Source organism: Sabethes cyaneus, chromosome 3 (genome assembly GCF_943734655.1).
Source record: "Sabethes cyaneus chromosome 3, idSabCyanKW18_F2, whole genome shotgun sequence".
Taxonomy (NCBI): Eukaryota; Metazoa; Arthropoda; class Insecta; order Diptera; family Culicidae; genus Sabethes; species Sabethes cyaneus.
Window position 1 is genome coordinate 132,383,269 of NC_071355.1, and position 25,548 is coordinate 132,408,816.

Below are 25,548 nucleotides of genomic sequence, written 5' to 3' on the forward strand. Positions count from 1 at the left end.
CTGAATTTATGTACCACTAAACCAACCGATAATTTTTTTAGCAGGAGGAAAGTTGTTAAAGAATATGAAAATTTTCTTTTAATTCAATATTATCGCACAGATTTGGATCGAATCTCGAAACTTCGTAAAGTTTTGTACGCGGGCACAGTTAATGGACTTACGAAATAAATCAGTATTTAAAAAAATTGAGGTCTCCTCAGAAAACATCCAGAGAAGTTTATCGTCAGAGAAGTCACAATTGAAAAAAAAAATTATGAAAATGTTATTAAGATTTCTTAGTAATTCAGCAAAATTATTATCTGAAAAACAGTTTTCACAATTTTTTTTTGTTTCTTGTTCTTGATCTTGTGTTACTCATTGACAAATGTTTATTTGTTAGTGATAAAAATTTCACGATAATGACAATAGATTAATGACCAAAAAAGTCAAATTCCTAAAATATTCCTGGGCGTTTTATACCAGCAGCATTTTTTTATCCTTAAAAGTTTATATCTCAGGAACCAAATATGCAGCAATCCGCATAAAATATTATTTGGAAAAATCTTTCACAAAAATTTCCACTGTGGAAGAAAACTGCAAAGAAAAATCGAAAAACACTATAACCTATCTTATGGAAATATTTTCCATTTCTGCCATTTTCAATATGGTACTGTTCTTCAAAATATTTTTTCATTAACGCCTGTGATTTTTTTCATGAAATTATTTCATGTTCTAGTGGAAGAACAGGTGGTTTTGACGTCAAAGAACGTTAAAAGTTAGTAGATTACTTACAGTCTTGAGAAAATAGCTATAACATATTAAAATTGTATGTCGGCAAAGTATATTTATTGGCGAAAGAAAAGGCAAATAGGCTGAATTTAGAAACCTGCTGAAAATACCCCCCTCCGTACCCAACCAATTTAGCCTGTGTATGGTTGGGTGATCGTAGTGTGTGTCAATGCAGTAGTAGAAGCTTGGATGTGCTCTATTCGCCATTGCTATCATAAATTTGTTATGTCCACCGCAGAATTTAATATTCTCGTTTTAATTGGCTGTCAGTCTATTAAAAGTAGAAAAGATTTTGTAATTTTGCCAACGTTTCAACTGTGTATTTCAGTCTTCTTCAGGGATTGGATGCAATCTGCTCTTCTGCTCTTTGTCAAGTATCTGTGTCTCGTAGAAATTACTTGTCGTTAAAATTATTTTTATTGTTTATTGTTTATTGTTTATTGTTTATTGTTTATTGTTTATTGTTTATTGTTTATTGTTTATTGTTTATTGTTTATTGTTTATTGTTTATTGTTTATTGTTTATTGTTTATTGTTTATTGTTTATTGTTTATTGTTTATTGTTTATTGTTTATTGTTTATTGTTTATTGTTTATTGTTTATTGTTTATTGTTTATTGTTTATTGTTTATTGTTTATTGTTTATTGTTTATTGTTTATTGTTTATTGTTTATTGTTTATTGTTTATTGTTTATTGTTTATTGTTTATTGTTTATTGTTTATTGTTTATTGTTTATTGTTTATTGTTTATTGTTTATTGTTTATTGTTTATTGTTTATTGTTTATTGTTTATTGTTTATTGTTTATTGTTTATTGTTTATTGTTTATTGTTTATTGTTTATTGTTTATTGTTTATTGTTTATTGTTTATTGTTTATTGTTTATTGTTTATTGTTTATTGTTTATTGTTTATTGTTTATTGTTTATTGTTTATTGTTTATTGTTTATTGTTTATTGTTTATTGTTTATTGTTTATTGTTTATTGTTTATTGTTTATTGTTTATTGTTTATTGTTTATTGTTTATTGTTTATTGTTTATTGTTTATTGTTTATTGTTTATTGTTTATTGTTTATTGTTTATTGTTTATTGTTTATTGTTTATTGTTTATTGTTTATTGTTTATTGTTTATTGTTTATTGTTTATTGTTTATTGTTTATTGTTTATTGTTTATTGTTTATTGTTTATTGTTTATTGTTTATTGTTTATTGTTTATTGTTTATTGTTTATTGTTTATTGTTTATTGTTTATTGTTTATTGTTTATTGTTTATTGTTTATTGTTTATTGTTTATTGTTTATTGTTTATTGTTTATTGTTTATTGTTTATTGTTTATTGTTTATTGTTTATTGTTTATTGTTTATTGTTTATTGTTTATTGTTTATTGTTTATTGTTTATTGTTTATTGTTTATTGTTTATTGTTTATTGTTTATTGTTTATTGTTTATTGTTTATTGTTTATTGTTTATTGTTTATTGTTTATTGTTTATTGTTTATTGTTTATTGTTTATTGTTTATTGTTTATTGTTTATTGTTTATTGTTTATTGTTTATTGTTTATTGTTTATTGTTTATTGTTTATTGTTTATTGTTTATTGTTTATTGTTTATATGTATAAAATTTATCTGACTATAAGTCTACATAAATTATTTGTGGTCAAATTCATAACAATACACACGACAGTAACTGCTGTATAAACTTATGAGACGGCATGCCGAAGTCAAATAGGTCCTCCGCTTTACAGAAAGTACGAATGCAGCAGGCTAACGGTTCATTTAAACCGAACGTCGTGCGATGAAAATTCTGCTGTAGTAAACCAGTTGATCGGAGCGAACGCTGCGAGGCACGAAAGTTCAGCTGTGCCAATATATCCGGGCAGTCTATCTCACCATTCATAACTTCAGCAACAAGCATTGCTTGTTCATATTTCCTGCGTCGGTCAAGAGTTTCAAGCCCGAGGAGTCCCGCGAAGGCAGGTTTCGTAATGCAAACCGAACAAACCTTTTCTGCACGCGTTCGATTCGCAAAATCCACACAAGCTGTTGAGGGCACCAAACCACGCTAGTATATTCAAGTAGTGGCCGTACCAACGAGCAATACAGTGCCTTCAGGCAGTGCGGGTCATTAAAATCCCGAGCGATTTTGGAGATAAAGCCGAGCTGACGTGCTGCTTTAGTGATCAGATTCGTACGATGCAGATTGTAAGAGAGTTTGGCATCCAGCAGAATACCAAGATCAGTAACTTGGTCTACTCTCGTGAGCTCTTGGTCGTCGATTTGATAGCGGAAGACTACAGGGTTCACTGAACGGTGAAACGTCATAACATGACATTTAGCGATACTAATAAGTAACCAGTTTCTGCGGCACCAGCTTACAAATATATCCAAGAGCTCTTGGAATCGGCGACAATCATCAATAGATCTTACAACAAGATACAGCTTCAAATCATCGGCATATACTAGCTTTACACCTACACCTAGCAATAAGGTTACGTCATTAAAGAACAGTGTAAATAGCAAAGGCCCCATATTACTGCCTTGAGGCACACCAAAGTTGTTTGTAAATTATGACGACTGGCAGGAAATGAGATTCACACGCAGACTTCTGCCACGCAGGTATGAACCAAGCCATAGGGTAAACTTTTGTGAAGCTCCAAGTCGTAAAATTTTCCTTAATAGTATGTCATGATCTATACGATCGAACGCCGGTTGTTCCATGTGCGATATGCATGTAGACGTAAATTTAAGAAGGTTCGTGCCAGCAGATCGCACAGGCATAAATCCATGTTGATGTTGAATAAAGGTGCGTACTATTGAGGTGGCAGAGAGACTCGTAATGCCACGATAGTTCCCCACGTTCCGACGATCGTCACTTTTGAATACTGGAAACCTGAAAGATTCCTTCCAAATTGCAGGGAATTTACCTTGGTCGAATGATTTGTTGAATATACAACGCAAAGTTTCAGCCAAAACGTTAACACATTTACCGATGACGACAGATGCTTCCGGGCCTGGAGAAAACGAGCGTTTCAATTTTTTGCAGCAGTTAGGATAATATCCGTAGTTATATGAAATGTGCTTAAGTCGACTAAATTGGCAGGAACAGACAGCGAAGCTATTTCAGGTTCCAGCAATCCCGATGCAGAACTGTCGGCGAAGACAGAGGCAAAAAAGCGTGCAAATAATTCACACGAGTCCGCATTTGACTTAGACTCAGAATCATCAAGATAAACATTACCAGGAATTGATGCACATTTTCGTTTGGAGTTTACAAAGTTCCAAAATTTCTTTGGTTTCACACGTAGAGCTGCTTGAACCCGCATGACATATCTTTTGTATAGCGAAGCATTCATTCGCCATTATTTATCACTGAATTGCTTGAACCTGCACTTTGTTGCAATGGTTTTCCAGCGACGATATTTACGTTGCCAAAAATTGCGCTTACGCTTCAACGAACATAGATACGGGGTTGTCCATGGAGGGGAAACAGGCGCCTTCAATAACGGCAAATTTGTATCTAGCCACTGGTACAAAGTATCGCAAAACAGTTTAGCCATATCGTCAACATTATTTTGTTCAATCAAAATTGCCCAATTTGCGCTTGTCAAATAATCCGTAAAAGCTGCAACATTTATTTTACGGTAATTCAAAGCTCTGTTTTCGATTGTTGCACATTGCTAAGCAGAGTTGGCCTCAATATTGCCGTCAGTAGTCAGTGTAATAGCTAATGGTGGATGATACGGGTCGATGGGCGATTCTAGAGGAGCAACGCAAGTGTCTGTGACACATTGTCGTTCAGAATAATAGTAGAACGTTCTTTTGTCGCACATCTGTTATTTTGTCCAATTGACTGGATCATTGCACCTGTTTCTCTTGTATGTACATTGTATTGTACATTTTATGTTTCCTAATCTAGTTTAACAGCAATGGCGAATACAGCAAATCCAAGATTCTACTGCTACATTAACCAATTTAGCGTTAGCTACCGCTAAATTTTTGGGTACTTTAGCGGTTAGCGGTTATCGAAGCTAACGTTTTGAATTAGTCGATTAACTGTTAGCGAAGCTAAAATTTCGGTTAGCGGTGCCCACCCCTGATCGTTTTTATACAAAGGTTGATGTCAATATTGTTGGTAAACGGCTGGATAATGCGGAATATAGACCCCATAGTGGTCGTTAGCCTCTTATCCAGTAACTCCGATCCCGACCTTCTCGTGGTACCAGCCGGAATACGAGCAACCTTAGCGGAGATCGGGTAACCAATCCCGGTGGAAACTAAGGTCGTATACTAACTGGGAAGGAGGTATAGTGAGTCTCGGCACTATAAGATGGCAGCCCCATCGCGAGACTCGGTAGTGTTGCCCCAGTACGGCTACACACCTAAATTCAATAACTAACAACATTCAAGCATATTCGGAGCGGAATATTCGGCATCGACCTAGGCGACGGAACAAGGATGACGAATGGAGACTCGGGACTTGGAACTGCAGATCGCTAAATATCGCAGGTTGCGAGCGGGTGCTGATTGAACAGCTGGAACCCCGCAAACTCGGCATTGTAGCTCTGCAGGAAATCTGTCGCAAAGGAGAGAAGGTATGGAAGATCCGTGGTGGAAAGGCCCAGTTTTACCAGAGCGGTGGCGCTACCAACGAACTGGGAACGGGCTCGTAGTGCTGGGCGGAATGCAGGATCGCGTGATAGATTGGAAGGCCATCAACGAGAGAATGTGTGTATTGAGGATAAAGGGCCGTTTCTTCAATTATAGCATCATTAACGTGCACTGCCCGCACGAAGGTAGACCCGACGATGAGAAAGAAGCGTTCTACGCTAGGCTGGAGGCAACGTACGACAGCTGCTAGTCACGGGACATCAAGATCGTCATCGGGGATATGAACGCCCAGGTCGGTAAGGAAGAGATGTATAGACCGGTGGTAGGACCCCATAGCCTGCACACCGATACAAACGATAACGGCCAACGATGTATAAATTTCGCAGCTTCCCGAGGCCTGGTGATCTGAAGCATCTTTTTCCTGTGCAAGGATATCCACAAAGCCACCTGGAGATCACCTGACCAACGTACAATGAACCAAATTGACCACGTTCTCATAGAGGGCCGGTTTTTCTCTAACATCACGAACGTACGCTCCCGTCGGGGTGCGGATATTGATTCTACATGTGCGCTCAAAGCTGTCCACCGTACCGACACGTCAAAGCCGCCTTCCTCGGCTGAACATCAGGCAGCTAGATAACCCACAAGCTGCCGAGAACTACGCGCGAGTACTGAATGAGGCACTGCCTTTTTCCGAGGAGCTAGGTGCTTCAAACCTCGAAGACGGTTGGGGCAGAATACGCTGGGCCATCGGAGAGGCCGCTACCGCGGCATTAGGTATTGCGGCTCGGAGTACATAAAATGATTGGTTTGATAGGGAATGCCAACAAGCGGTGGAGGAGAAAAAAATGCTTGGAAAAATTATCTAAGTATTGCCACTAGAGAGAACCTGGCCAAATACCGACGAGCTAGGAACCAGTTGATCACGATCCTGAGGAGAAAAAGCGCCAAAAGGAGGACAGAGATCGTGAAGAATTAGAGCAACTAGTCCGAGCTAATGACACGCGCAAGTTTTATGAGAAGGTGAACCAAACTCGGAAGGGCTACACACCGAAACCTGACATGTGTAGGGACCAGGGAGGGAATCTAATTACAAACGAGCGCGAGGTGGTCGACAGGTGGAAGCAGTTCTTTGATGAACACCTCAATGGCGAAGTCGCAGAAGGAGGCGGAACGGAAATTAACCTAGGAGCGCCCATGGAAGATAGTAATGTACTAGCACCTGATCTCCAAGAAGTCAAACGAGAAATCAGGCTGCTGAAGACCAATAAAGCCGCTGGGAAGGACCGCCTACCGGCAGAGCTTTATAAACATGGTGGAGAAACGCTAGCAAAGGCTCTACACTGGGTTATTTCGAGTATTTGGAAGGAGGAAAAGCTAGCGGAGGAATGGATGGAAAGAGTGGTTTGTCCCATCTACAAAAAGGGTGATCGGCTAGACTGCTGCAACTATCGTGGTATTACGCTGGTAAACGCCGCCTACAAGGTACTCTCCCAGATCCTGTTACGCCGGCTTTCACCGATAGCACAAGGTTTCGTAGGGAATTATCAGGCGGGTTTCATGGGGGCTCGCGCAACTACGGACCAAATGTTTACTATCCGACAGATCTTGCAGAAATGTCGGGAGTACAACGTGCCCACGCATCACACCTTAATCGATTTCAAAGCAGCATACGATACAGTCGATCGAGACAAGCTATGGCAGATAATGCACGAATACGGTTTTCCGGACAAACTGACGCGACTGATCAGAGCTACATTGGATCGAGTGATGTGTTTCGTACGCATCTCTGGGACACTCTCGAGTCCCTTCGAGACGCGACGAGGGTTAAGACAAGGTGACGGTCTATCCTGCATGCTGTTCAACATCGCTCTTGAGGGGGTGATCCGACGAGCGGGCATCGAAACGAGAGGCACGGTTTTTACCAAGAGTAGCCAACTTCTAGGCTTTGCAGATGACTTCGATATCATTGCCAGGAACTTTGCGACGGCGGAGGCAATCTACGCCAGACTGAAAGCGGAGTCTAGGAGAATTGGGCTAAAAATAAATGCGGCGAAGACCAAATACATGAAAGGAAGAGGCTCAAAGGAAACAAACGCGCGCCTCCCACGGACGGTAACCGTTGACGGCGACAAACTAGAAGTGGTAGAGAAGTTCGTGTATTTGGGATCGCTGGTGACCGCGGACAACACTAGTAAGGAGATCCAGGCGCATCCAAGCGGGAAATCGGGCCTACTTTGCCCTTCGTAAAACGCTACGATCAGGAAGCATACGCCGCCGCACGAAGCTAACAATGTATAAAACCATTATTAGACCGGTAGTTCTTTATGGACTTGAAGCCGTGACGCTGCTCACGGAGGACATACGCGCCCTTGCCGTGTTTGAGCGGAAAGTGCTGCGGACGATATTTGGCGGAGTACAAACTGAAAGCGGAGAGTGGCGGAGGCGTATGAATCACGAGCTACAGGCACTGCTTGGGGAGACTCCCATCGTACATCTAGCGAAAGTTAGCAGGCTACGGTGGGCCGGACATGTCGTAAGGATGCCGGACGATAGTGCGACGAAAATAATCCTCTTCAACAACCCCACCGGCACCAGGAACAGGGGGGCCCAACGTGCACGATGGCTCGACCAGGTCGAAAGCGATTTGCGACTTCTGAGATGACTAGGAAATTGGCGACGAGTGGCCCAAGACCGAGTTGAATGGAGACGAGTGCTTGAAATCTATGGAGGATCTATGCTGCTGAAGAAGAAGAAGAAGATGTCAATATTGTTCGTATTGCATTCGATCTGACTTAATAAGGACGCTTAAAACGTATCATAAATAGCATATTTTCACACCTTTTCTCAACATTTCAAAATCTTAGTTGTCACAATCCGGAGAAAATAACGGTCTTTTTGTTGGTGACAGTTTAAAGTTCAAGATTTGATCGTAAATAAATTGCAAAAGTATAAGTAATTAATACAAAATGAATATAGATTTGATGTTATGAAAGGAGACATATATTTTCTTAGTATACCTAAAGAATAAGTTATATGATCAAAGCATGTTTCACCTGGACGGCGAAGATTGGGGAGGGAGCGAAAACTAATACATTTACCTTACACTCAAGTACTTTTTTACACGGTTTGTTTTTTCGATTATCAGGAACGGGACAACTTAGGGACCATTCAATTATTTCTCAACACATTTGGGAGCGGCCCGACATTCGTTACGTAGTTTGTAAATGGTCCCTAAGTTGCACCGTTCTTGAGTAATCGAAAAAAACAAACCGTGTAAAAAAAGACTTGAGTGTATACTGTCTAGCTTTGCGTAGATAAATGTCAGCATTGCAATGCATTGAAGGAACTAGGGAGAGTTCCAAGATTGAAAGTTAGACTGATAGCTTCCGAATCCTCAAAATTTACCGCATCTACACTTAATTCGTTTGACTTCAACTACGTAAGCGTATTTTTGCTCTTTGGCAGTTTCTACGTCTGTGCGCATATCTGGACAAGATCTGGACAAAAGATGATTTCACGGGTTGTGTTCAATGTCGGATGTTCCACTATTTCGACATTGAATGTGCCTAATACAGTCTGCTTCAGGTTTACTGCTTGTTGTCTATCTGTGGATTTTAGAAGCAATCCACTTTCCTGTGTTTAGCTGATTGAAGGTGATGCTATCCATTGCCCTTCTAATGAAAAACGGGAAGAAAGTGAACATTCCTTCTACTCTTCGCCTCAAAATTAGATATCGCTGTCCTGTGTTAGCACTTTTAATTATTTTATAAGCGGGTTTTCTCGGTACGTTGAACGAACTGCTGTTATTTTGTTTCCTTTGTTCCTTAGATCGTTCCTATTACCCTTTGTCCAGTCCAATTCCTGTTGAGCCATATTCAAAATGTTAAACCTAGACTAAAGAAACTGACTAAAGAAATGACATCGGAACTCAGTAACTCGCGGCCTCTTGTCATCATTTGCTCATCGATGATAGTTGTATGTGACTCTCTTCAAAGTTGGTAGAAAAAGTTCTAAAAAAAATCGACTTAGAGCTCTATGAACAATAGCAAATAGATGCTTCTCTCTCGGTAACTGAAACCGAACTCGATCAAGTAAAAGCACAAAGTTAGGCAAAAATCTTCCGCATAATTCTGAGAAACGTACTGCTAGAGTCACAAATGCTGATACTAAATTCAGCAAAGTTGCTCATTTTACTATATTCTACAGTTGTACATGTGTTTCATTATATTCAAAATTTCCAATCCATAAGTTTGGTGTGAGTTCTGTAGTTTTAAGTTTTATTAACTAGTACTTACCTCTCCGTTCGCCATTACAATGTCAACGATACCTTCTTGGATAAAGTACATTTTTGATCCTATTGTTCCCTCCTTAATTACAATATCACCTGCGGGAAAAAAAATTTTTGGTGCATTTAAACGAAATTTGAAGTTAGAATATACTAAATAAGAAAAATATTTTTAAAATTTTTGTAAAATTGCAAAATATTTTTAAAATTTTTGTCACCTCCCCTTGGAATTTGGCTTGAAAAATCGGGCGGCACAAAAATCATTTGTAGGACTTAATTTTTTTATAAAATCAATTGTCTGTGGGCTCTATAGCACTGCTATTCAAACAGCTGCGCATGTCTGGAGCGATCACACAGCGAATAGAAACTTCAACGCTGTTTTTCTCGAACCAGGTTTTCAAAGTCGGCACAATATCTCGAGAATATTTCAAGAATGGCTCAAGCAATACACTTTTTTTGTTTAAAAGCTTTATTGTCTAGTCTTTGACCCATCCTTTTTTCGATATTGAAATTTATGTATTTTGACATAGGACTATGTCTTTGTTTACTATATTGGAACTGGGTAGCATTTTGTGAAAACGAAAATAGAAGTGTAACGTTTGAATGAAAGATTTCAAATGCTAATAACTACTAAACTACTGAACGAAACTGAACAGCATATATAAAAAGCAAAGTCGTGGGCTTAAATCGTCATTAGACATTACCCTTCTATATCGACAGACTTCGCAGCCGGCTGATCCTACTGACTCTATCAAGCAAGCACCGTCTAGCCGAGATTCGAATATGCGACGACTGGCTTGTTAGACCAGCATCGTACCTCGAAGCTAAGTAGGCGGTGGAACAGCATATATGTCGTTGAATAGATAAACTGATCAGCAATTTTATGGAGGGCGTGAAAGGGGGGCTCCTATACAAGTAAAACACAAATTTTCTCAAAACTCGAGAGCTAATCAAGCAAATGGAACCAAATTCGGCATGTGAGGGTTCAGAAGGCAAGATTTTTTTCTATGGTGAATTGAGACCCCTTCCCTCAAATTTCCTCATAACTCGAGAACTAATCAAGCAAAAAGAACCAAATTTGGAATTTGGGGATTTTAGAAGGTAGGAACTTTTTCTATGGCGTACCGAGACCCATCCGTCTTTATACATAGGGGGCTCCAACACAAATGAAACACAAATTTCCTCATAACTCGAGAACTAATTAAGCAAACGGAATCAAATTTGGCATGTGGGGGTTTCTGGAGGTAAGAGTTTTTTCTATGGTGAATTAGGACCTTTGCCTTCTTTAAGAAGGAGAGATCCCATACAAATGAAATACAAATTTTCTTATAACTCGAGAACTAATGAAGCAAGTAGAACCAAATTTTTTTTGGGTCTTTTGGAGCCATGAATTTATTTTATGATGGTTTGAGACCCCTCACCCCTGTGGTACGAAGATACCTACCTATCATACAAATAAAACAGAAATTTTTGCGTATGTGCCATATTTTCTGCTATGTAACTAGCGGTAAGCTGTGAAAGTAAACTAATAAAACCTTCTCGGAGCAAAAGACAATGAATCGACGCCGCTAACTTACGTGGCAGTTGCCATTCAGGTCAAAAGAGAAGGATATTCGAATGGCACGTCATATTTGCGATGAAGGTGCTTTGACTTTAATGTTACTTGTAACCATGTCCCTTTTAAAGGCCACAAACGTGTTAAAGTAAGATTATTGAAACATGTCGAGCTACGCATAACCATATTTAATACAATAAGCTGTGGGCTGATCATTCATTACTATTTCAACCTTTATGATGAACACAAGTGCATTTCAAAAGAAATCTCTATGTGTCAATGTTTGCAGACGTTGTACTTATAAACCCCCGTGCACGTATTCAAAGCCACAATTGCATTCAATGAAGAATTTAATCTGAATATTTCGCTCTCTCTTTTAAACATTCACTTAAACAATGGCACTCACAGATTTTTATAAACATACATATGCCAGAAATGCAGTTTACATTAGTCTTTGATCTAATGATCTGATATAGTCCTGTGCCACCCTTTCGTACAACCTTTAGGGCTGTATACCTTGTAGTTCTTTAGAAAGTTAAATTTTCACCTAAAACTGATATTTTTGTTTGAATGTCCGCCATTTTGCTATGTGTCCGAATTAAAAAAGTCCGAATAAAAAAGGATGGGTCAAAGACAAGATAATTTAATATACTTTCATGTCGTTTTGAAATTTTTCATTTCGGATAAGCTCCCGAGCGCCAATCCATGGCACCGAAATTCATGTTTTTTCGAAAGATCATGTTCAAGGAGCTGTAGGAGATGGGGGAACAGGTTCCCATATAAAAACAAAATCGTATTAGTATAGTATTAGTATAAAATGCAATGTTTAGAATCGATTCGCTTTTCGCGTTATCGAGAAAAAATATTTGAAATAAGGTAAAATATATGGTGTAAAAGGTACTATACCTCCTTAAGTTCATCATGAACAAATCAATTACGAACAAATTTTAATTGCCGTTCTGATTCAAACTTAAAACAGTTTCAAACTTCGAACGCTTAGAATAAAATACTCGCTAGTATCGCTAATATGATAAAATATTATACTTATTGTATACCACCGGATAAAGGACATTCTAACGAACACGGTGTTATACAGTAAGCATAATATTTTATATTAGCGGTACTAGCGAGCATTTTATTGTAAGTGTTGGAAGTTTGAGACTCCGAGTATGTATGTATGTATGTATGTATGTATGTATGTATGTATGTATGTATGTATGTATGTATGTATGTATGTATGTATGTATGTATGTATGTATGTATGTATGTATGTATGTATGTATGTATGTATGTATGTATGTATGTATGTATGTATGTATGTATGTATGTATGTATGTATGTATGTATGTATGTATGTATGTATGTATGTATGTATGTATGTATGTATGTATGTATGTATGTATGTATGTATGTATGTATGTATGTATGTATGTATGTATGTATGTATGTATGTATGTATGTATGTATATATGTATGTATGCATGTATGTATGTATGTATGTATGTATGTATGTATGTATGTATGTATGTATGTATGTATGTATGTATGTATGTATATATGTATGTATGTATGTATGTATGTATGTATGTATGTATGCATGTATGTATGTATGCATGTATGTATGTATGCATGTATGTATGTATGCGTGTATGTATGTATGCATGTATGTATGTATGCATGTATGTATGTATGCATGTATGTATGTATGCATGTATGTATGTATGCATGTATGTATGTATGCATGTACGTATGTATGCATGTATGTATGTATGCATGTATGTATGCATGTATGTATGTATGCATGTATGTATGTATGCATGTATGTATGTATGCATGTATGTATGTATGTATGTATGTATGTATGTATGTATGTATGTATGTATGTATATATGTATGTATGTATGTATGTATGTATGTATGTATGTATGTATGTATGTATGTATGTATGTATGTATGTATGTATGTATGTATGTATGTATCTATGTATGTATGTATGTATGTATGTATGTATGTATGTATGTATGTATGTATGTATGTATGTATGTATGTATGTATGTATGTATGTATGTATGTATGTATGTATGCATGTATACGTGTATGCATGTATGTGTATATGTATCTATGTGTGTATATGTATCTATGTGTGTATATGTACGTATGTGCGTATATGTATGTGTGCATGAATGATGTATGTGTGAACAATTTGCAGTTTTGTAATTTGCATTGAAATACAGGAAAAGTGATGAAGAGCAATTCCAGGTCAGCTAACAAAACGGTTTGATTCGATTATTTTTGATTGAAATGAAATTTTACTGATATGTTGGATACCACGCAAGGATTGATTTTCCATGAAACTTTTTTTTTCACTTATTATATGTTTGTCGACTGTTGGGATTTAATTCTCGGATTTTTTCTCGGCTAAATCAGTCTCAAAAATGTCAAAAACGAGTTTGGTCTCTACATTCGACAGTTTCGATGAAATAAATCATCCGGTAAATAAATCCGGTGGTATACAATAAGTATAATATTTTATCATATTAGCGATACTAGCGAGTATTTTATTCTAAGCGTTCGAAGTTTGAAACTGTTTTATTATTTAAGTGTGCTAGTTATTTGAGCGATATAATGCATTGTTATGTCGACTAATGTGGCATTTCACTCCCGTGATTATTCGAAAGTTCGAAGTAAGTTTGAAACTTAAAAATGGCTTTATTAACACTTTATTGCACTATGGGAAAAACTAGTCTAAAAACGAATGAAATTCAGAAATGGTCTGCTTGGATTCAGAAATAGACTGTTGAAATATAAGTGATCTTATGTAAAATTTTTCGGCGAATCTCATGGTGCAATGGTGCTCATGGTCTTCGAATTAACGAAATTCCAAAAAAAATTCGGTTTCCGCATTCAAATGACGATATTCATCACTGGAACGTTTAAAGTTGAGCTGTGTCAGCGTTGTTTTATGTTTGCGATATGCACGCTGTGCTCGGTTCCACCGCAAAGATCCCAGCTGGAGATCACCAGACCAACGAATAGAACACCAAATTGACCATATTCTAATCGACGGTAAATTCTTCTCTGATGTTATAAACGTTCGCACCTACCGCAGTGCGAATATAGATTCGGATCATTTCCTTGTTGCAGTCTACATGCGCTCAAAACTCTCGATGGTATATAACACGCGTCGAAGTCGTGCGCCGCGGTCCAACATCGAGCAGCTACGAGTCACCGGAGTTGCCCAGGAATACGCGCGGCAGCTGGAAGCAGGGCTACCAACGGAAGAGCAACTTGGCGCAGCAACTTTTGAAGATGGTTGGAAAGGCATTAAGACCGCCATCGGTAGTACTGCTCTAGTGGCACTAGGTACAATTAATCCGAACCGAAAAAACGATTGGTTCGAGAATGCAGCTCGAGCGAGAATGCTGCAACACCGTACGAGGGCGAATGTGGAGCGATATAAACAAGCACGGAACAGGCAAAACTCGGTCTTCCGGTCCCGGTCTCGGGCGATGGAAGAAATGTGCCGTGCTAACGTTAAACGGAAGTTCTACGAGAAGCTAAACCGTTCGCGCAAAGGCTATGTGCCTCAGGCACGTGCAGAAGACGACAGAATACCACCCCCGACCTCCACGATGTTGCATAAGAGATAGGTCGGCTGAAGAACAATAAAGCGGCTGGGGCAGATCAGCTACCCGGCGAGCTGCTGAAATACGGTGGTGACGCACTGGCTAGAGCGCTGCACTGGGTCATTGTCAAGATTTGGGAGGAGGAGCTCTTTGGACTTGTCATTAATGTATTGAAAACAAAATACATGAAAGGAAGAGGTTCTAGAGAAATGAATGCTGACCTCCCTTCCGGATTCATTTAGAAATCGAGTTGGTAGAAGAGTTCGTGTATCCGGGCTCACTGGTTACCGCAGACAACGACACCAGCAGAGAAATACAAAGACGCATTATGGCAGGAAATCGTGCCTACTCCGCAGGGCGCTGCGATCGAACAAAATTCGCCACCGCACGAAGTTTACAATCTACAAGACGCTGATTAGACCGGTAGTCCTTTACGGTCATGAGGCATGGACTGTGCTCGTGGAGGACCAACGCGCCCTTAGTGTTTTCGAACGGAAGGTGTTGCGCACCATCTACGGCGGAATGCAGATGGAAGACGGAACGTGGAGGAGGCGAACGAACCGTGAATCGCATCAGCTGTGTAGGGAACCACCCATCGCTCACACCGCAAAAATCGGTCGCTTGCGATGGGCTGGGCACGTCGTGATGTCGGACGACAGCCCAGTTAAAAAAGTTCTCAATAACGATCCGACTGGAACGAGACGGCGCGGCGGGTCGCGCAGCGAGCAAGATGGATCGATGAAGTGGAAGGCGAATTGCGCCCTTGGACCGAGTGGAATGGAGACGATATCTTCAAACAGCAGAGAAAACCACGGCCTGGAGCTGATTAATTCATTAATTAATTACGCGTACTTATTCCAACGAACACGCCGGTATAAGCATCCCTTTCGAACTTTCGCTCTCATTTATTCATGCACTGCGACGAGTTTTTGCGAGTGTATGTTTAGCTAACAACTACAGTCGTCGCTCTCGTTTGTCGTTGCTGCCCGCGCTGCTGATACCGATTACTCGCGAGTAGAATCGTGGACGAAAAGAAAAGGTAATGCAAAATCCCTCACGGGCAGCTGATTGCTCACGAGTTATTCGACTCGCGAATAAGGTATGCGAGAAGACGATGTGAGGATGAGCGTGCGTGAGTGTGTATGTGGCAGAATGTCTCCAGACAGCAACAGCGGCTATTTCTTTTTTGCGTAAATTTCTAAATTCCCAGTTTAGTGCAACTTTGCAAAATTGCTGATTTTTTCCTGCGTTTTTCCTTACAGGTTCGATCTCCCGACTTTTTCCCGCATTTCCTGCTTTTCCCGAATACGTGAATGGTTTTGTTTTTTTTTCATACACTTTTATTGAAACAATTTGATTTATTGTTTTAATATAACCGCAGTTGTCGTTGGAACAAAGTAATATTATTTCAACAAAGCGTATTTTTGTTTTAAGAATATCATCATTTTTATCCTGCCAGTTGGTATTTATAAGAAACAACAAAACTTATTGTTGAACCAAATGATCAAATCAAAAATCAAAAGAAGTTATGGGTAAGCCGTGAGTCTGTAATATATTTTGTTGAATTTATACTAAATCCTTTTGCATTTACAAAATATTTTGCTGAATGTACGATATTCATAAACGGTACGAGATTTTGAATGTTAAATTTTTTATGTATTTTATGAAAATTGACAAATCCATAAATTCGAATCAGGATCTGATAGACTATAATTTTACTTGCCCAATCTTTTGGAAAAGAAAACAATAGCTGTGGTCATAAGACCTCTTTTGATATAAGACTTACCAGGTTGAAATACTTCGTATCTTAATTTAGTTACTACATCTGATACAAAATTAGAGTCAGCATTGGCAAAAAAAGGCACTGAAGCAACCAAAGACCTGTGAAAATTGAAATCAGTAAGTATAATCAATTTTTTAGGCTATTGATTTGCAAATATAACAGCTTACCTACAATTGTAGTTTATCACATCTTCTCTTAGTTTTTCACTGAGCTCACCCAGAATACATTCCTCATCGAAGAATTTTCCTTGATAACGATGTTCAAAGTACTCTGTTATCCTTTGCCTCATATCCCTTGGTAATTTTCTATAAGCCATGTACTCTTCGACTTGTTTTACCTAAATAGGAGGGTAACATTTGATTATATATGGTCGGTGTTAAGTCAGACTGAACCAAGTCACAAAAATCTAATTTCGATAAAAACGAAGTTTGCTACTCTGTGATGTTTAGAGCTATCAACCGTTCGATATGAATTCATATCTCTGGCTATTTGTAACATTTATGTAATCTGATTAGAGTAAAATGTAGTTTAGGAAGTTCTTGGTCGTTTGCTATCATAAACTCATTTTTTTAAATTTTGCGACTTAGTCCGGTCTGACTTAATACCGACCATATGAACTATAGATAAAAACTAAAGAAGAGGCAATATACCTTTTCCCGGTATTGACGTCTACTGGAGTCTAAACTTTGAATCAAGTTAGTTGCGTGTCCCAGAAAGAGAGCGTAACAAGTTGCACCAGATATCATAGACAACATTGTTAACCACATATCCGTGAGTGATTGTGGTGGAAACCTAAAAAAATAAACATTGTAAAATGAACAAATAAGACGATGGATACAAAATTTACCTTCCATAACCAATGCAAAGCATATGAGACATTGCTTTGAACAGTGCCCAAGAATATTGTTCTAACCAATAGGCCTCCTGAAAAACAAAAAAAAAGATGGTTAACAAAACATACGATCCAAACGTTGTTTTGTTTTAACAGAACGACCTATGAATAACATAGGTACTTTTATAACAAAATTCATCATCCATTTCATTACAATTTTGGTCTAGTTAATAGCTACAGTCAGTATAATCAATATATATAGAATGCTAATGCCGCTGGTGTTTCATGGATATTTTGGTGGCAAACATATTGGTGGTTCGTGTCTTGGATACGGGAACAACATTGTCAAATTGCCCAATAGAAAATTTTCCTGCCGACGAAATACCCCAAAACGACCAAATCGGGTAATTAATCCTACGTAATTTACGGAAAAGCAGAAGGATTATTTATTGGGTTGCCTTTTCAGTTCAGATGTTTACCACGAGCACTGCAGCGACACTGACATCTTAGACAAGAGTTCGACCGCTCATCACTAGAAAACGGAGCGTTCGATTTTCGTCATCTTTTTTTTATTTTGTTCGTTTCCGCCTTTATATATATTAGTAACAAATACAATTTTTGTTTTTGCCATTTATGATGATGATGATGATGATGATGATGGTCCCAGCTCATACCCCTACAACGGTTTGAGCGAGACGATTTATCTATTAAGATATTTATGTAATAACAATGTAGCCAGGTGCAAAAGCAAATAACGAACTGGCTTCTAATACAGACATATCAAACTTTCAAGTGAATATCAACATTTTCAAAAAATGTCCAAGGCTCGTCCAAAACGTTTCCAACCCGAAAATTATCTGGACTTGATTAGGAATTGAACCTAATATTTAGCAGCACAAGCTGGTCAGAGTTGGTTCTAGATAACGATCTAGAACTACGAGGGAGATCCTGCAGAACTTTGGTGCTCGATATACAACTCCGCAACAAAGCGATGGTATACGAGTTCCAAAGTCCACAAGCAAACCCAAGCCTGTCCAGCTTCCGCTCCAAACCCTTTGTTCAGGACTTTAACCTGATCATTCAATTTCCAGATTGTGTATGTCTGTTCTCGCGCGCGTGGCTCAAACATGTGTAGCCTTCTCTAAACTTTTTTAATTAATAATAATAACAATTTCAAATCCATCATCATCAGTGAACATGATAACTTACTATATCCACTAAATATACAAAAAATAACTAAATAAACAATCTTCTTAAATTAATACAAAAAATCATCAAATTGTGTCTATAAGGTAGATTTTATGTGTGAAATGCAAAGCCTTTTGAATTCCGCCGTTGTTGCTGCACGTTTTATTTCTCTGGGCATCGAATTGAAATAATTTATTCCTTTGTACAACAGAGAGTTCTGTGATCTTCCAAACAAAAAATGTGGCGTTCTTGCATCTTCCGCGTTTCTAGTGTTGTACGAATGCAAATCTCTTCCTCGTTCAATTCGGTCACACAAATATCGAGGTACCATCCCGTTAAGAATTTTATATAGAAACACCATTGTCAAAAACTAAACTCTTTGCTTCACAGAAAGCCATTGCAATGCGTCCAGCATAATATATGAGGAAGTGTATCTATTACATCTTAAAATTAATCGCATAACTTTATTTTGCAAGCGTTGCAACTTCAATATTTGTGTATCGTTTGCAAGGAATAGGATGGATGAGCAAAAATCTATATGTGGTGAAATGATTGACTTATATAAAAGAATTTTACTACTAATCGTCAATTCATTTTTTAAACGGCACAAGACACCGTACTTCTTCGCCATTTTTTTGATGACATTATCAATGTGAGACTTAAAGGTTAACTTGTCATCAATGGTTACTCCAAGATACTTTAGTTCATTTACGCGGTCAATAGTCTCACCATCAATTTCAACGTTTACGTCTGGCTTGGAGTTGGCTGAAATGATCATATATTTTGTCTTGCTAATGTTGAGCTTAAGCTGTTTAAATTTCAACCAATTCGAAAGATAATGTAATTCTTGGTTTAAATGTGTGACAATTTCATTAGGGTCCTTAGCCGCAATGAATAGAACAGTGTCGTCCGCAAACAAATTTATGTCGCAGAACCGTAAAACTCGTTTCATGTCATTGATATACATTATGAACAAAAGGGGCCCCGATACACTTCCTTGCGGTACACCAAGTGTGTTGGCAAGGGAATCAGAATTCAAATTATCAAAGCGAGTTTTCTGAGTTCTGTCACATAAATAGCTTTGAAACCATTTATATGCCATTCCTACAATACCAAATCGCTTCAAGGTTTATAACAATAAGGGCCTAGAGATTGTTTCAAACGCGCGTTTTAGATCCAAAAATACAGCAAGAATAGTTTCTTTAGCTTCGATTTTTTCTTTCCATTTTGCTAGCACCAGGTTTAATGCAGTTTCCAAGAGTGTCCCTCTCGATAGCCTGATTGCTCTGGAATTAGCAAATGATTATAATTTAAGTAATTCATAAGCTGGCCTTTGATAACAAGTTCTAAAATTTTTTCTAATGTGTGCAATATGTTAATAGGACGGTACTCTTCGGCTTTATCCGTTCCATTAACTTTGGGAATAGGAATCACAAGTGACTCTTTCCAAACTTTAGGCACGTGCCCAGTTTGCAACGATTCATTAACAAGGTCCAGCAAGTCGTGTCCAATGACATGAAAGCAATCTTGTATTACTTTTGCGTTGACATTGTCGATACCAGCCGATTTCTCTAAAGAAAAACAAATATCCTTCAACTCTGCAAAAGTAGTAGGGCGAAATCCATCAAATCTTATATTATTAGAAATCGGCTGTATTATTTCGTGAGGTTCACTGACCAAATCAATACTTTGATTGATCAGCTGAACACTATCAACAAAATAACTGTTGAATTTATTCGCTATTACTTGACTCGATTGTTCTTCTGTTCCATTGAAAGTTATGGACCGCGGAGAATTATCTTTCCTTTGAATCAACTGTTTTAAAATTTTCCATAACTCCTTGCTGTTATTTTGATGGTGATCAATCTTCCGTTGAATATAATCACATCGAGCCTTTTTCAAGGTGCGTGAATATATGTTACGAGCGGCTGTGTACCTAGCCCAATCATCACTATTATTACTTCTACGAAACTTCTTGTACTTTTTATCTCTTTCACGTTTTAAACGTACTAGATCTAAAGAGTACCAGTTGTTTGTGTTACGTAATTTCACATACTTATCACTATTATTACTTCTACGAAACTTCTTGTACTTTTTATCTCTTTCACGTTTTAAACGTACTAGATCTAAAGAGTACCAGTTGTTTGTGTAACGTAGTTTCACATACTTATCAAAAACAAGCTTATTGGTACACTCTTTCAGCGTGTTGGTAAGCACAGCTGCCTTATGGTCCAAAACACCAGTTATTGGGAGAAAATCCAAGCTTCTCGAAACAAGCTGAAACACTGCCTGCTTCGAATATCTATTCCAGCACTTTATCTTTACTTTATCATCACAGGTTTGGTCCTTCTCGATTAAAATAAAAATTGTCTCATGGTCAGAAATTTTACAATTGGCCTCTGTAACAGAATGGACCTTGTCAAAGTTTGAAAACACGTGATCAATTATTGTTCGACTGTGTCTGGAAATTCTAGTAAATTGGCTAACCGTTTGCCTTAAATTGTAAAAATCTGCTAATTGCTTTAATTGGTTCGAATTTGATCCATTAAGCCAATCAATATTAAAGTCACCCGCAATAATATTTAATTTATTTAAGTCAACAAAATTATCCCACCAGTTGTCTAAAATTTCCAAAAAGCGCTGATCATTTGAACTAGGGGAATGATATATTACTCCAAAATTTCCAATCGTCATGCCTCTTTCAACTGAAATACCTAGAAACCAATTGTTCTCAACGGATTCGTTTGTACGAACGTTGAATTTAACTGATTCCTTGGCGTAAATAGCAACACCACCAGTATATCTGGAATGCGAAAGGCAAAAAGCAACTTTATAACCCGGTATACTATATTGATTGTAGGCATCAGCGTCCACTATATGAGTTTCGGCTAGAGCTACCAACATTGGACGTTTTATTTCTACAAGATGTCGCGACGCAACATAATTTGTAGATAAACCAGCAATATTCAGATAGACTATTTCTAACTTCCTATCGAATTGCGATTTCTTTTGTTGCTATTTACTTGACAATATGTTGCTTTTTCTTTTTTCATACAGTCTCCGATAAACCGGACACTGTGAGCTAGATGCTGGATGTTTTACGTCCAAATTCATTTTAAGTACTTTATTTGATTTTGTACAATTCACGCAATTAAATTCAGTTGAAGAGCAATCGGATGTTTTGTGATTTCCACTGCATTTAGAGCATGCTTCAGTATTTATACACTCTGTGCTTTTATAACCAAATTCTCCACATTTAAAGCAACGCAAAACATTGACGGCCTCTTTAACAGGACATTTATCCCACCCGATGCTTACTTTACCAGCATTCATCAGGCTGTTATAAGTGTCCTTGTCAACTTCGATTACCATGTTAAATTTGTTATATTTAAAGCGTGGATTTTCATATTGTGCAATAACTTTGACCTCGTTGATGCCGATGTCATCGTTTTGACTTTTAAGCAAGTCTACGAAGACATCGGAGGAATGTTGATCACTCATTCCTACAATTTTAACCTTCGGTTTAGCAATTGTAGGAATAACAGCGTTAAACTTTTCACCCAAATTGCATTGAATGTTATTTTTCACGACTTCAATGTCATCCCCTATTGCACACTCAGCAATAATCGAACCGTTTGTCCCGTTTCTAAAATTACTAATCTTATGTTTTTTCGGATCTAAATTACTTTTCACAAAACATCTCGTTTCTTCACTAGATTGAGAAGACTCGACCGGTTTGATCACAATGACTGGTCGAGCTTTACGGTTCTCTTTTTTCTGTACATTATTCGATTTATTTCCAGCTGATTCCGCTAAAACACTCGCGTAAGTTTTATTATTGCTCGAAAAAACCTCGTCATAATTATCAACAATCGCTTTATCTCGACTAAACAACATTTTCTTGCTGGGATTTGAGTCCGATTCAGAGTGAACCGTTCTCTCATTTCGCGACCTTTTTCTATTCATTGAAGCAACATTTCTATCCCGATCGATATTATCAAATATAGCTTTTTTGAAATCATCAAGTTTTTTGGCCACACTGGATTCAATGCTTGCCATACTCTCACGAAGCGAGTTACTGATAGATTTCAAAATACTATCAATACCGTTAGAAATTGCGTTGTTTATCTGGTTTTCAATTCCACTTTCGTTGTGTGCAAGCGACTGAGAGACAGATGATAATGTATCCATCATCGCAGTCAACTCACCACGAAAAGCGTCATCTTTACCACCGTCATCTCGGGCTGATAAACACGATCCACATTTAAATACAATATTTTCGTTATCATTCACAATTTTCGCTGCTATCTTGGTTAGTGGCGTGCAAGCTCTGCAAAATACAGATTTGCATTTACCAACACAAACAACAGGATCATCGCTGGCCCGAATAACATTACCACATTTTGCACAATCCATCTCAACTTCCATACACACGCACGCCGGCTGGACTCGTCCAGCAGCAACGGCAGGCACTCAAGGCAGTGAACAATGAAAAAACGCAACAATGAAATTTCAAGCAGCCGCCGGCCGTAGCGTCTACTTGCATAGGCGCTATGTGCGGCGCTGGTTTAGAAATAAATCGTTTAAAAAACAAGATAAATGAAAAGCATGCAATGAAACTTTTACTTATCTGTCGATGTCACTAAATATGCCGTCGGATCACTAGCAATAGATCACCAATAGCACTTGATTTCACACAAAAAATATACTTTTAAACTAGACACAAATGATACGCAAGCTACCATGTTCACCATATCATCAAGAATCCATCCATCACCAGTCAAAATGACTGGTGCAAGATTCTATGAAGAAATTTAGCATTTCTGGAGAACGGTGAGTCCGAAGCATGAAATTATTCAGTGAAATGCCGTTCCTAATGGTTCTTGGCCATTTTTGTAGAGTTTTGTCGAGAGTCGGTCCTTTTCGGCGGTTCTATTCTTCAGCTGACCGATTTCTCGCCGGATCTCTTTGAGATCGGAAGTCGAAACGCCCTTAGGCTCTCTTACGTTCACTTTTGCTCCATTTTCTTTTGCTATATCAGCAATTGAGATCCCTATCAAAGAACTGCTTCCACTCGCCAACCACTATGCGCTCGTTTGTAGCCAGGTTTCCCTGCTCGTTCTTACACATATCAGGCCTCGGTGTGTATCCTTTACGCATCTCACGCATCTCACTGGCCTGAAATAGTGGTTCTAGCTCTCCTTCTGGCGTTTTGCGGCCTCACTGATTGCCGAACGTATCCTGCTACATTTATCTTCGAGGGTCGAAGCACCTGGCCACAGAGGAAGGCGCATAGTATGCGCGTAGTTCTCATCACATTCCGGGTTGTCTAATTATCGATTGTTTAACCGAGGATGGCTTTGTCGTGAGGTATATACCGTCGATAATTTTGAGCGCACGTGTGCTGCTACTAGGTAATGATCTGAGTCGAGATCCGTACCCCGTAGGGAGCGTACGTTGGTGATATTCGAGAAAACCCAACCTTCGATGAGAATATGGTCGATTAGGTTCAATCTTGGTTGGTCAGGTGATCTCCTGGTGGTTTCGTAGATCTATGTGGGGAAAAAATGTGTTTCTGATCCCCAGGCCTCGGGAAGCTGCAAAGTTGATGCATCGCTGGGCGTTATCACTATACATTGCTTCCCTGTCGATCTGATCGTTCATGTCCCCAATGACGATTATATCCCGTGGCGAGCACTCGAGCAGCTATCGTATGTTGCCTCCTGCTGGATATAGAACGCTTTTTTCTCGTCGTCGGGTCTACCTTCGTGTGGCCAGTGCACGTTTATGATGGTGTAGTTGAAGAAGCGGCCTGTTATCCTCAACACATATATCCTCTCCCGATCCTGCATTCTGCCCATCACTACGAAGCTCGTTGGTTGCTCCATCGTTCTGGCAAAATTGGGCCTTGCCGCCACGGATCCCCCAAACTTTCCCGCCTTTGCGACAGATCTCCTGTAGTGCCACAATGTCGAACTTTTGCGGTTCTAACTGAACGAGCAACATTCTGTCGCCATCCACGAAATTTGGTTTTACCGTTCCAGGTAGGAAGCATCCATTCCAAATCCTTGTTTCATCGCCTGTTCATGTTAAATGTTTCGAGTTGAATTTCGTAATCGTAATCTATACCTATAAAGAAGGATTTCTGTCTGTCTGTCTGTCCGTATGTTCCTTATAGAATCGAAAACTACTGAACCAATCGGCATGAAAATATGCATGTAGAGGTTTTTTGGGGCCAGGAAAGGTTTTAGTGATGGTTAGAAACCCCTTCCCCCACTAAGAGGGGGGGCTCCCATACAAATGAAACACAAATTTCTGCATAACTCGACAACTAATCAAGCAAATAGAACAAAATTTGGCATGAGGGTGTTTTTGGTGACAATAATTTATTCTATGGTAAATTGAGACCCCTCCCCTCTTTATAAGGGGAATTATAACTCCTCTCCTCTTTAAAAGGGGGGGCTTCCATACAAATTTCCTCATAATTCGAGAACTAATCAAGCAAATGGAACCAAATTTGGCATGTAAAGGTTTTCGAGGGCAAGAATATTTTCTATAGTAAATTAGGACCTCTCCCCACTTTAAGAGGGGGGGCTCCTGTACTAAAGAAACACAATTTTCCTCATAACTCGAGAAGTAATTAAGCAAATGGAACCAAATTTGGCATGTGGGTGTTTTTGGAGACAATAATTTTTTCTATGATGAATTGGGACCCCTCCCCGTTTTAGGAGGAGGGATCCTATACACATGAAATACAAAATTCCTTATAACTGGAGAACTAATCAAGCAAATGGAACAAAATTTGGCATGTGAAAGTTTTCGAGGGCAAGAATATTTTCTATGGTAAATAAGGACCCCTCCCCACACTAAGAGGGGGGGCTCCCATACAAATGAAATACAAATTTCCT

At 38.5% G+C, this 25,548-nt stretch overlaps 1 protein-coding gene across 1 annotated transcript in view; it reads right to left on the reverse strand.

Moving 5' to 3' along the window:
- The window catches only part of LOC128740156 (uncharacterized), a 298,630-nt gene that overhangs the window by 24,544 nt on the left and 248,538 nt on the right, over window positions 1-25,548 (reverse strand). Inside the window, exons 12-16 of the mRNA XM_053835681.1 lie at window positions 17,468-17,544; window positions 17,271-17,412; window positions 16,788-16,957; window positions 16,624-16,718; window positions 9,667-9,755 (exon numbers count right to left, since the gene is read on the reverse strand). Coding sequence (XP_053691656.1) covers window positions 9,667-9,755; window positions 16,624-16,718; window positions 16,788-16,957; window positions 17,271-17,412; window positions 17,468-17,544 — 573 coding nt within the window. The remainder of the gene's footprint in view (window positions 1-9,666; window positions 9,756-16,623; window positions 16,719-16,787; window positions 16,958-17,270; window positions 17,413-17,467; window positions 17,545-25,548) is intronic.